The sequence below is a fragment of the Podarcis vaucheri genome, assembly GCF_965113315.1.
Source record: "Podarcis vaucheri genome assembly, chromosome: 14".
NCBI classification, from domain to species: Eukaryota; Metazoa; Chordata; class Lepidosauria; order Squamata; family Lacertidae; genus Podarcis; species Podarcis vaucheri.
This window is the reverse complement of record NC_138752.1, coordinates 21,087,160-21,101,237: the sequence shown is the minus strand read 5'-3', so window position 1 is coordinate 21,101,237 and position 14,078 is coordinate 21,087,160. Positions and strand designations below refer to the sequence as shown.

The 14,078-nt window shown below is 44.9% G+C and overlaps 1 protein-coding gene across 1 annotated transcript in view; it reads left to right on the top strand.

Annotated features, from left to right (window-relative positions):
• AGBL1 (AGBL carboxypeptidase 1) overlaps positions 1-14,078 on the top strand; it is a 410,764-nt gene that overhangs the window by 58,454 nt on the left and 338,232 nt on the right. Inside the window, exon 6 of the mRNA XM_082198360.1 lies at positions 10,798-10,835. Within this exon, the coding sequence (XP_082054486.1) occupies positions 10,798-10,835 (38 nt within the window). The remainder of the gene's footprint in view (positions 1-10,797; positions 10,836-14,078) is intronic.

Here is a 14,078-nt window from a genome sequence, read left to right as displayed (position 1 = left end):
CATCATGGTGCTATGGCTCTTCTGCCTTCCACTGTTCACTCACACTAGTAGCTGCAAAGGCAGATTGCCTGGCTACTCTCAATCTGCCCCCCCTAAGGTAAGTCACTTTCTTCCACTGCAAGCAAAAGGAGAATTAATTGGGGTGGGGAAAGCAATTTTGTTTTTTGGTCTACAACCCCCATTGGCCCCAGCCAGCTGGAGGACCCCAGGGTGGTGGAGTCACAATCTCATCCTTTGTTCCTTTGTATTGTGCTGTATCCCAGATCTAAGGGGCTGTTAGAAATCTTGCAAAATTCTACATGGGACACAGTTTCATGCTGAACTCAGCATGAAAATCACGCAGTGTTTGTGTACACCTATGATTTCCCTTGTAGCTAGCTATGGCGATTCCTGCCTGCATGAAACCATCAATATGCGGCCTCATACCTGCTTAATTTCTACACAAAAGTGTGTTTCTGCAGAGGGATTTTGTGAAGTTTGATGGGCCCCTGGGTTTGGCCGTATCAAGATAAAAGATTGTTTTCCTTTATTACCACATCTTTGTGCTTGTCCAGTCTTGTTAGATAATCTCATTTTCATTTGGCACAGAGAACAATGAAGAGCTTCCTCCTTGCTTATGTCCGTAGTTTGCACACACTGAATGTGCAAGAAGCATTTTTCAATCTGTTTGCTTGTTCCCTGTCCAACATGCTGGTTTTGGAGGTGCTTCAGAGGCCTTTGTTGTTCGGAGCGATTGGCTCGGCAGCCAGATCGCTATAGGTTTTGTCCCTTTCTCTAGCTCTAAGGCTTTTTGATTATAAAGCATCTCATATGATTATGCATTTTGAACAGCACTGTCAAGCTGCTAAATAATTTGCAGCAGAGTAGTCATCTGGCTCCTAACCAAACAATTTGAAAAACAAATGCAACAAATAATTTGAAATACAAATGCAGCAAATACAAATTTCATTATACAGTCACAGACCTGGTTTTTAAAAAACTCACATCTGCATGGCACCCAAGCTTTGCATGGTGAGTTTCCGCCTCCCCCCCGCAGTGGAAATAGACACATGACACAAATATTTAGGTTAATGGGCAAAAAATGGCCACAACTTGATTGTTTACAGGAATGAGTGGTATTGGCTTAGGCATTGGTCCTAACCAACTATCCGGCTTCAGCCCGATTGCTTGAAGACCGGGAAGGGTTAACCACCAGTAGGGGGAGACCTGCTGATGCACATCAACTAGGAACTCCCCCGGGGTCACTGCTCGGGGGCGTGCCTTAGGCCCTCACCTCCATAGGCTTCGGACAGGGCCACGCCCCCCGGAATCCTTCGATTTCTTTTTTTATAATATTTCTTTTTTATAATATTTATTAAGATTTTTAAAATACACATAGAATTATAAAATACAGTTCACACAACTAACAATTTAAAAAATAAAAAGAGACATAAAAGAAAAAGAATGATTAGATATAGATAGAAAGAAAAACAAACATAAAAAGTTTAAAGTTTAAAATTAATTCCATCCTTCAATCTCCTTTATCTCATCACCTTAGTTCTTTGACCCCCTCACACCTCCCCTTTTGTATTCCCATTTAAAAAGTCCTTTCAGCAAATCCTTACCCTCTGTCATTTTTCATAACTCTGCGTCATCACCTTGGTGATGGCGCTTTCTATCCCGCTTCATCTACGTGACAATACCCCTACCAATGCCTAACCACCAATGCCGAGGAAGTTGTGACGATTTGCTACAAGGTAGGCGAAAAACCAAGTGGCTGGTGCCAATTTGCCAAGTGGAAAAAATTCCTACCAGGCCCCTTAACGGCGACCAACCAAAGTCCCTAGCAAGGTCAAAAGGAAAAACTAAAGGGTGGGAGGGTAGGAAACCCGATGAGCTGAGGCAGCAAAAGGAGGAGATCTCTGGCTGCGCCAGTGTGATATTGCACAAGCCACGCCCCACCCAGGCCAGCCGATTGGCTGGCCAGGGGATGATGCGGCCAGGGATCCCCTCAACTGTGCGGAGGCTGAGAGGCAGCCCCCACGCACGTGGAGAGGGCGTGAAGCCCGCAACTCCACCTCCTCTTAAGTTCGGAAGTGGTTTTCTCTGAGGTATTGGGATGGTCCAGCCACAAGCCCATGAATGAGCTGGGTGTCTCTTTGCTCCCTCCTCTTCCACCCATCCCCCTTTCCACATGCCTAGCTTTGGTCCTTCTGTCCTGGCTTATAAAACAACATTTTATTATGACATCCAAATTGGGAAACTGTGGTTTAACTGCTACTTACAAATGAGGATTGAAAAGCAGGAATGAAAAGTGAAAAGAGACCATGTGGACACATGGGAGGAGCTATAGCTTAGTGGTAGAGCATCTCTTTTACATGCAGAAAGCCTCAGGTTCAATCTGCAGCATCTGCAGGTGGAGATGGGAAAGTTTTGCTGTAATAATAATAATAATAATTTATTATCTATACCCCGTCCGTCTGGCTGGGCTTCCCCAGCCACTCTGGGTGGCTTCCAACAAAATATTAAAATACAGTCATTCATAAAACATTAAAAGCTTCTCTAAACAGGGCTGTCTTCAGATGTCTTCTAAAAGTCTGGTAGTTGTTGTTCTCTTTGACATCTGGTGGGAGGGTGTTCCACAGGGTGGGTGCCACTACTGAGAAGGTCCTCCTGTCCCTGGTTCCCTGTAACTTGGCCTCTCACAGTGAGGGAACCACCAGAAGGCCCTCGGCGCTGGACCTCAGTCCGGGTAGATAGATGGGGGTGGAGACGCTCCTTCAGATATACTGGACCCAGGCCATTTAGGGCTTTAAAGGTCAGCACCAACACTGTAGAGCCACTGTCAATTGTTATAATAGACAATACTGGATTAATGGTCTGACTTGATATAATGCAGTTTCCCATATTCCCATGTAAGTTGCTTGGGTTTACTAGTCTTAGCTTATTCATGCAGAACAAGTGGCGGAATTTTCTGAGCTGTGTAACTTCATATTTCTGCTGCTGACGTGTGCATGCGTAACCTGGAGCATGGGTTATTTATATATATATGTATATTTAATATACAATACCTTGGTTCTCAAACAGAATGCATTCTAGGAGTGCGTTTGACTCCTGGAACTGTTTGAAAACCAAAACACAGCTTCTGATTAGCCTCAGGAGTGTCCTGTAGCCAATCGGAAGCCATGAAAGCCACACTGGACGTTTGGCTTCTGAAAAATGTTCGAAAACCGGAACACTCACTTCTGGGTTTCGATCGTTCGGGAGCTGATTTGTTCAGGAGCCAAGGTGTTCAGCTTCCAAGGTACCATTGTATAGGTTTCTATTTCCAGCATTTCCTGTGAGTCACGTGATCAATTTCAATGATGTGGCCTGATGACGTGAACAAGGTGCTAGCAATGACATGCCCAACTAGGTGTTCCCTCGACCCTGAGTCCAGATAATTGGTCAGTTGTGTGCTTTGGTCAGGGTTGTACTCCCACTGAGGGTGTAGGTCTGTAGTCGGGGGGTGCTGTAACTAGAGAAGATTATCTCATAGACCCAACCAGTCACTTGAGTTCTGCAGAATGGAGCCTTCTGTAGCTGCATACCATCTCATTAGAAGGCCCATTCCATACCATGTGACTTGGAACTTACCCTTTAAAATGCTCTCCCTTACATATCAGACTGACACCACCTCTATTCTCTTTGCAATGTCTATTGAAACCCTCCTGTCAGGGAACTGACATCGGAGCTAGAGGCAGAGGGAAGGCTCTCAAATGATGCTGGAGAAGGGCCCAGCAGGGAGAGAGGCAGCTCCGCAGATGGGGAAGCAAATCAGCGCAACACCAGGGATATAGAGGGGCTGATGGGGGAATCGGCGAGAGGGCTCCAGGACTCTTCACCGGGCACCAGCGGGGAGAGCACGGGTCCTCTGCTACCCACGCCCACCCTGCGCAGAAGACTTCCGCGCAGAGAGAGTAGGAGGAGACTGGGTGTCAAACAACTTTTATGTTGGAAAAGATTTAAGAAACGCCCACTGACGGCTAGCGACTGAGGCAGGCACGAAGTGAAGGGCTGCCCAGACTGAAAGGTTTAGCAAGGCAACAAAGCCTGGAGAGGCGGCAACTTACGCACGAGCAACCCATACACATTACACCTCCCCTTCCCCACAAGCCTTTACAGTGGTGAATCTTATCTCAATCTATATCGGCACTGGATCTGAAATTGCCTTTAGTTCTCAATCGCTTTGGGATGTTTCAGGGGAAGGAATTCATAAGAGGAATGCGTCGGGGGGAGGGAAACCCACATTAAAATGTCATTTGTATATGGCGAAGTGGCGTATCCTGGTTAAAATTACTGCAAACTTTTCACTCAGATGTGCTGTTTAAGTACACACAGGAAGGCATTTAAGTGGAGAAGCTCTGAAAAATATGGTCCTTTGTGCCTGCAGTCTGAACTGCCTTCTGCCGCAGCCATCTAGGAGCCCATTCTCCATAATGTGCAAGTTAAATAGCAACTTATCTCATAAGAAATTGAAAAAGCTAACAGCGATGGTTAAGATTTCCTTTTGCATTCAGTATTATAGCAGCACACCAGAGAACTGGCAACTCCTCCCCCTAATAAGCAAATGTGCCTTTGCTTTGCATCCCCATCAATAAAATGAATGCTCTCAGTGATTAAACCAGTTAAAGTTCTATCAGTTAAAGTTCTACTTGACTAATTTACCTCTTAGAAGCTCTGCAAGCCTCCTTTTTTTACACTGAAGTTCTAGAGATGGAAGAGAATTTTGCTTGGTCGGCATCTTTCGGTGAACTGACCAGATCGCCACCTCTTCAACTAATACTGTAAATGGACCAGAGCATGAATTCTCCAGATTTTGTAATCCTCAGCTCAAAAGCATACCAAGATATGGAAAACAAAGTGGCATATTTCAGAGTAAAATATGCTTAGAAATATGCACATTATGCACATTGAGATAAGATATACATAAAATGGAATTTTCTGATAAAATATGTATATAAGTATAAAACTTCATACATAGTTGTTTTTTAAAAAACAACAACATCCCACAGATTAATGCAGACACAGGATAGAAAGGATTTATGAATGGAATTATGGTCCAGAAATAGACTGATCCATCCTAGCAACGTTATTTTTACATAGTTTCCCCAGGAAGATGGTATCTATCTATCTATCTATCTATCTATCTATCTATCTGTCTATCTATCATCTATCTATCTATCTATCTATCTATCTATCTATCTATCATCTATTTACCGGTATATCTATCTATCTATCTATCTATCTATCTATATCTATCTATCATCTATCTATCTATATCTATCATCTATCTATCTATCTATCATCTATCTATCATCTATCTATCTATCTATCTATCTATATCTATATTTATCTATCTCTATCTATCTGTCATCTGTCATCTATCATCTATCATCTATCATCTATCTATCATCTATCTATCTATATATATCTATCTATCATCTATCTATCTATCTATCTATCTATCTATCTATCTATCTATCTATCTATCATCTATCTATCATCTATCTATCTATCTATCTATCTATCTATCTATCTATCTATCTATCTATCATCTATCTATCTATCTATCATCTATCTATCTATCTATCATCTATCTATCTATCTATCTATCTATCTATCATCTATCTATCTATCATCTATCTATCTATCATCTATCTATCATCTATCTATCAATCTATCATCTATCTATCTATCTATCTATCTATCTATCTATCTATCATCTATCTATCTATATCTATATTTATTTATCTATCTCTATCTATCTGTCATCTGTCATCTGTCATCTATCATCTATCATCTATCATCTATCATCTATCATCTATCATCTCTATCATCTATCTATCATCTATCTATCATCTATCTATCATCTATCTATCATCTAATCCAGGCTTCCTCAATCTCGGCCCTCCAGATGTTTTTGGCCTACAACTCCCATGATCCCTAGCTAGCAGGACCAGTAGTTAGGGATAATGGGAATTGTAGTCTCAAAACATCTGGAGGGCTGAAGTTGAGGAAGCCTGATCTAATCTATCATCTATCTTCTTTCCCTTCATCCCTCTCTTTGAGGCAGATTTAAAAGAGTTTGGTGGAGTGAAACTTGGCTCTTTGTCACAGGGATTCATCAGAATCTCCTTGGTGAAGGTCTGGGTTTTTGGAATGGAGCTTTGTCTGTGTATTTCCCATCTTTTCTTGAGACAATTATCAGGTTTTCCACTGGGCACAATGTCAAGAGTTCTGCTGCAGCATATGCTCACAGCTTCAGAGTCTTTTCACTTTCTCTGTAGTTCTCTCTCTCTCTCTCTCTCTCTCTCTCTCTCTCTCTGCCATGCAGTTCTACTGTTGGTTATTGCCCCCCACTTCTATCCAGATCCTCGCTTCTCTCTCCTTCTTCATCTCATTATCTCCCTCTGATGCTGGAGGAAAGAACATTGCTTTGCCTTATGATGATACCAGGTGACCATGTTCACAAAAACCACCCATCTCCTGCTCTCACTTTCTCAGTATGTAGCAGTGAATTTGTCAACTTGCCATATCTATGACACAGTGTCCCCCTCTCGCTTTACTGCTCTACTGCATCACTCCTGTTGCACGGTCAGGAGCATCCCAGACCTCACATCACTTACTGGAAAGTAAGATAGAAAGCTTAGTTACAGAGGATGTTCTCAGGTCCAGCCGAAGTGAGGGGACCATTTCTTCTCATCTGTTTCAGGCGCCTGGGCAGGGAACATTTAATCTAGCCTACTTGCTTCTGGCCAGATAGGTTTAAATGTTCCCATTGGGCTATACCTTGCAAGCTGCATGCTTAATAATTTTTAAAAATCATATCATCATCATCATCATCATCATCATCATCATCATCATCATCTCTCAACTGGAGATTCAAACCCACCACCTGCCATCTGAAGAGGGGTAGGCAAACCTGGAGACTTCAGGTTAGCCATGGAAGTCTGGCAATCCAACAAGGCTGTAACATACATGAAATGCAGGGTCTAAGTAAGGACTGGTCTTTCCCATGTTAGTGTTGCTAGAATGTCAGATCCAGAACCTGGAGACCAAGGATTGGAGCCTTGGAACCCAAGCAAGGGTGCAGAATTTTTTCACTGCCAGTCAGTGTAGACAAAACTGAGCTAGATGGACCATGCTCACATGTTCCTAGGATGAACTCAGCCTCAACCCATTGATGGGACTTATTTTTTTAATGGGCAGGATACACCTGCTCTTCTGAGACTGACCTTGCATCTCAGGCACTAGAGGTCCACAGCCCCTCTGCGGTCTCCATTCAGGTGGCAGAGAACATAAGAAGATTCTGGTTGTTGGATGAGGCCAATGGGCCATCCAACCCAGCACTCTGTTCCCACAGTGGCCAACCAGACTCACCTGTGAGTATGCTTGCATCTACCATCTCTTTGAGAATTTCACTGGCCATACCTATGATTATCACAATCATAATCCTTGTGTGATTGTGGTGGGGGAGAGAAGGGAGAATGGGAAGAGTCATCCCTCCTTATATCCTGGGAAGTGAGATAGCTCAGTGGCAGAGCATCTACTTTCCAAGCAGAAGATCCCAGGTTTAACCTCCAGCATCTCTCATCAGGGAGAAACCCTTGCCTGGAACCCTGGAGAGCCACCTCCAGTAAGTGTCATCAGCTACATGGACCAAGGGTCTGACTTTCTGGCAGCTTCTTAGCGTGAAGGGTTGAAGCTCTGTGGCAAAGCATCTGCTTTGCACGCAGAAGGTCCCAGGTGCCATCCTCGAGATGTCTAAGGAGGCCTCGGAAAGACTCCTGTGAAACCCTGGAGGGCCACTGTCAGGCAGAGTAGACAGTACTGCTGGTGGGGTCACTGGCCAGAGGGTGAAAGGCAGCTTCCTAATATGAATTAGCCTTTCTGCAGGATGTATGGTTTTCACCAGAGGGAGACACTTCCAGTCTGTGCAGACAATGCCGAGCTTGATGGACCGTGGGTCTGATTCGGCACAGGGCAGATGTTCCCCATCTTCCTTGTTAAAACCCAGTTGTCATTTATGCATCACTTCTGATTTGTGCACAGATATACAGGTGCACACAGAAGGAGATGTAGCAAAGAAATACTGCCGTGTTCCTGGCACAGCCTGCTCATTCCCATTCCATCAGGTGGCATTCTGATACACAAAACTGGCTGGTGTCTCACTGGCCACCACTCGGTTACCACCTGGCCATTATAATTTTTTCTCCTTCTTCTTCCTGTTCTGCGGCTCTGATCACTGCCCTAGTTTTCAATCAGTGCACTGAAGCATCAGCCCAGCTGGCTTTTACATGGTGATTTGTTGCTTGTTTGCAAAGCTTTTTCTGGACTCCAATTGATTCATTTTGTGGGGAGGGGGGTGGGATTGCATTGTAAACAAGGAAGAAGGCCAGCCTTGGAACAGCGGGTGCTAGTGGGCTTCTCTGCCCTGCAATCTCGCCTCTGCTTGGCTGCCGAGCTGAATACACGATAAATGGCAGCTGAATGGCAATAAAATATTTATTTCCAACTGCAGCTTGATAATTGGCTTGGTGAGAAAGCTAATGCGATTTATCGGAGGCTTTGTTTATATAGTGATTTCAGTGAAACAACGCAGCGGGCATGTGGGGCTTTGAAGATGCCAGTATGTGGCATGCTGTGGACACATAGAACTTCCTAGAAGCAGGGAAACAGAGCAGCAACATTATGCTCCAGAAACTTGTCTTTTCAGCTGCTTTGCTAGCTGCCCCAACAATGGCATTTCGGCACTTTTCCGCATGACGTCTGACCTGGAAGTACCAGTCCTCCATCTTTGAAGTTCAATGGGGGAATAGATGTTATGTATACGGTGGAGCTGTTTGGTTAAATGGTTAGCATGCTAGGCTAGGAACTTACTTACTGACTTACTTACTTACAGGATGCAGATGGATTGTGACTAATGCTATGTGAACCCAGCTTGAAAAGCACAGTGACAGAAGCGCACAGGAGCTGCCATAACTTGTAACTGTGTGAACACCTCTTCTGTGAGATGTGCTTTGCAGGGGGAGTTTGGCTGCCTTGATCCTGATGGGCCACCCATCAGCTTTCAGTACCATTAATAATATTTTACAATATTAATAATAGTTATTATGCTAATATGTTTATTACATTTACTTGAGACATTTTTATCCCAAAGATAACAGAAATAAAATAAAAAGAAACATTAAAACCCAAATATAAGAACTGTAATAGAACAAAAAGGTAAAAATCAAGATATACAAGATACATATTGTCAAGTGGCAGAGGATCCAACCTCCTATGGTAGGTTGCCAGGAATGGATAAGACAAGGAAAAGTCCTTACCAACTGCTTTTTATTCAATATTCACAGAGAGAGGCTTGGAAATGCATCCTCTTGAAATAATGTCGTTGCCCCGAGTGAGTCTCCAGCCCCTCCCTCTCTCCCTTCATGCGTCACCACTACGGGTGCTGAGAAGTTCCCTCTGCCTCTGAGTTCTTTGCTCTCCTACTTTCAATGCCTGGGAGAGGGTGAATGCTTTCTAAAGACACTGTGTCCATCAGCTGTCGCCCTCTGTGGCCAGTGTGGTATAGTGGTTAAGAGCGATGGACTCGTAATCTGATGAACCGGGTTTGCTTCCCCACTCCTCCACATGCAGCTGCTGGGTGACCTTGGGCTAGTCACACTTCTCTGAAGTCTCTCAGCCCCACTCACCTCACAGAGTGTTTGTTATGGGGGAGGAAGGGAAAGGAGAATGTTAGCTGCTTTGAGACTCCTTCGGGTAGTGATAAAGCGGGATATCAAATCCAAACCCTCCTCCTCCTCCTCCTCCTCCTCCTCCTCCTTCTTCTTCTTCTTCTTCTTCTTCTTCTTCTTCTTCTTCTTCTTCTTCTTCTTCTTCTCTGGTGCTTATTCTTCCTCCTCTCCCATTATTTCCCAGCTTTCCCCACCATCTACCATGAGCTGTTATCTCCCTCAAACCCCTGTTGTAATTCTGAACTGTCTTCTTCTTCTTCTCTGGAAGGGTCAGGCTGGGGAGGTGGTCTTCACCACTCCTCCTCTGCCCAGTCCCTGACAGATATATCTAGTTCTATATCTATATCTATGTTTGCAGTGCTGATGTGCAACTGGTTTAGAAAACCAGTGACAAGTTCCCGGCTAGAATCCCAGAATGTACTTCCTGGAAATATTTTGTGGTCAGTCATGGCTTAGGCACCAGGAAGTTCACTGAAATCCAGAACCAGCTTCTCCCAGCACTGAGAGATTGGGGGAAGGGGCACGGCTCAGGGGCAGAGCATCTGTTTTGCATGCAGAAGGTCTTAGGTTGAACCCCTGGCATTTCGCTATAGGGCTAGGAGAGATTCCTGCACAGAATCCTAGAGAACAATGGCTGGCCTATGTATCTGGCACCGAGCCAGATGGACCCAGTGGTCTGACTTGGTCACAGGGAGCTTCCTAGACAGCAAAAGAGAGCGAGATCTGGAGGAGTCGTGTCAAGAAAAGCATTCCACCTAATTCCTCACGACGCACTGGGTAGTTGTTTGTACTGACTGGTCACTACAGATCAGTGTAACACTAATGCAAGGCTAGAAGGCTAATTGTAGAACTGAGCCAAACGCAAAGGATAAGGCCTTGCAAGCTGGTGCAAGATGATGGAAGTGTGATGGTTTTTCCACAGAGCTCTTCTGCTCAGTTTGCAGTAGCTGGGGGAACCGCGGGAGAGATTATGAAGCCAAAGGTTACAGAAATTATGGAAGAAAATGATATTTCCCTTCTTTTTCTTTTCTTTCCCTAGGGCAGCAGTTGAAGCTCTGGCAGCTTTGTTGAAATCAAGTAAGCTTTTCCACCTCCTCGCTGAATTCCACCCATCCCCTCCCCTTTCCTGCACTGTCTGTGTAGGTAGAAATGTTCCTGTTTCCCCAAAGATATATCCTCTTTCCTCCTTCATCCTAATCAGTACTGCTTGTCTGAAACTGCAAACAGGGCACAGAGGACTAATACAGCAAAAAGAGAGGAGGCTGCATGTGATATTTAGGTCATGTCCTACCTTATTTACTGTGCCTTGAAATGCATAACTTACAAAAGCAGTAAGAGGGGAAAATGCCCCCCGGGGTGCCGTTTCTAAAATGGCAAGATTAATATCTTAACTGCTCTGATGTTTGTGAAGCTGCCTTCTCCTGAGACATGCCATTGTTATCCCAGCAATGTCTACTCTGACTGGCAGTGACCATAGGGGAGGGCCCTTGGCTTGGGGTTAGAGCCTTGCATGGAGGGGGTCCCAGATTCGATTTCTGGCATCTCCAGGCAGGACTGGGGAAGACCCTTGCCTGAGAGACCCCGGTGAGCTGCTGTGTGGCAGGACCCAGGGCAGCAGCAGGAGGAAGGGACAGAGCAGTCCGAGAGGGAGGGAGGGATGCTGGATGTAGCAGAGGAGGAAGAGTGTTCAGGGAAGAGATGGGCAAGTAGGCTGCCTGCCACCCCCACCCCCTGTCTCCTGGAAGGGCTTGAAGAGGGAAGTGCAGTGATTGCTTCCTTGTAGGCAGAGCCTCAGGTTACATGTGTGTGCCCCCCGTCAGATACACAAGCTGGGTGTATGTGTGTGGTGCCCCTGTTGCTGCAACTGCTTTTCAGGGCAGGACAGCTGCCTAGAGTCTAGAAGTGTTTGTGTCTGTGTATCTGGAGCACTGCGAGAGCTGCTGTGTGTGTTTCTTGGTCAATAAAGACTTAACTATCAGACGTGGGCTGGGTGGGGGGCAGCACCTTAAGAGAGTTCAAGGATGCATTGCAGCGGGTGAGAGGAAGTGAGAGGGATTTGAGGACCTGGCAGTGAAGGCTGGTCCATTAGGAGAAGCCTTGCACTACCCAGCCAACATCAATCAGCTTCCCTGCCCTGCCCCACCCTGCTTTCTTGCTTACAGCTAGTCCACAGGATGTGTCTGGTTGCCTGCTTCCTCCAGCTTAGTCTGTGTGTTGCTTTTGTAGAATTCAGCAGGGAGGAGACTAGGAACAAAACTAGAATTAGTTGGCTCTAACTGCAATTGGATCTTGCTCCATCTACCATATGGGTTCCTGCCTTACGTCCCACCAGTTCCAATGGTACTTGGGTGTGTTAATCTGGATTGGTGGATTTTCTGATATATATATATATGGGGGATACTTCTGTTCGTTTCTGATCCAATCTGAAATGGCCAAGGGGGTGCGAGGGGTAGGGGAACTTGAACATCATGACCGCATGCTAACGGTTTTGGTAGCACTGATGTGCGACAGTTTGTATCTACCCTTTAGAGTATCTGTCAGATGGAAAGGCCTCTTATATGAGCCCACGCACACTCAGGATGAATGTTCGTGAAGAGAATGCTATACCCTATTATGCCTCTTCCCCATCTAAAAACACTTAGCCTTTTATTACCAGAATTTAATAAAGCTTTGATTAAGAAAGAGTGCTCTACCATTGCAGACAATCTTCCCGACTATAAATCACAATGCAAGTATTGTCCTTTTTCTCTCTCTCACCCATGATCTCCTTCTCTTCCTCGTTGCCCCTGTCTCCTTCTCTCTCCCTCTCTCCTTGTTTTTTATGAGCATTAGGAATGAATCATTGGTGAAAAATTGGATCCAGAGAAAGCTGTACTTAAATGAGGCAGTTCATGTTCTCCGTTTGCAAATAATACTCTAGCATTAACCTGGGCACTTAAAGGTCAAATTATTGCAACGAGGAAACACCTTCTGGCTCAGACATTAAATCTTAATAAGGGAGATGATCAGGCCGCTCCAGAGCGGAAACGAATGGAATGGAAGGGAAGAGTTTCCCTTTGCTATCCTTTTTTCCTGGGCATCTCCAGGACCTTCATATCACTGAAGCTTAGTTAGAGCTGAGACAACAGTACAAAGGTGTTGCTGAGAATTATCACCTTTTCCCAGTCTTATTTTTGCAACTTTTTTTTTTTGGGGGGGGAAAGTTCCCCTATTCTTTTACGTTGCCCTACCCCTCAGTGTTATCAACATGAAGCCACACCACAGTGGCCTATCCAAGCAGGGACCATTCATGGTGTGATCCCTGACTGTTTGGGATCACTTGTGTAGTTAATCTAGCAAGGACGAGGAAGCAGAAGGCAGGCATTGGTTAACTCCAGTTTATTCATGTAAGCAAGCCAAGCCACCCTCTGCATGGGTTGGTTTGATGAGGGAGTCAATTAGACTTAGATGTAGGTTCTCAATTTATCTTTCACTTTGGCCACTGTGGGTGCTATTCCACACCCTCCAGTATTTCACTGGTTAAAATGAAGATGTCCCTGTGCTTGTAGCCCTTTAGTCTTATGCACCAAGGGTCAGTATCTGAGCCACTCCCTATTTCCCACTGTTATACATTGTTGGAGGATTGTTTTTCTTCAATAAACCTGCTGCATAATGCTCTCATTTCCTCTGCAGTGTATACTCTGCTTGTCTTATACTCATTTAAAAGCAGGAAGGGTGTTCTGGTTAAAGATGCACTTAAATTGTCCTCTAACAGGGTTGTGAGATTCTCGCTATGGGCTCCCCTGAAAAGCAAAGCCTGGGCACAGTACACCAGTGTTTGGTCAGTGTTTTGTAATGGCCAAAGATGGTGAAGGAATGGGTCTTGATGGGAGGACATTGTTAGAAGATGGTTTCTGGAGGACACTGGAGATTGGGGAAGGGACCAGTCCTGAAACCTGTTATCTGTTTATAGAGGGTGTGTGTGTGTGTGTGTGTGTGTGTGTGTGTGTAAACAAAGATAACAGATTTGAGTAGCAGTATTGGCTGCATTCAAACATCACACCTAGCCACTTCCTCCTCTCTCCTCCTCTGATGTGGCCACAAGGAAGAGATCAAAAGCTTTTGCTTTCTTTTTTGATTATGTACAGTTTAGTTTTATGTCCTAGTCCCAAACTTGCTTCCTCTGCCTATTGATAGGGCTGGCCCTGAAACACTGCTTCAGGTGGCTCACTCTGCTTAAATGGTAGGGCCTCCAAACGTACAGCTGAGGTCATCAGGAAGAATCAGCTGTTCTGTATGTTTGGACGGGCTTCCAGAAGACCTCCAAACATACAGAACAGC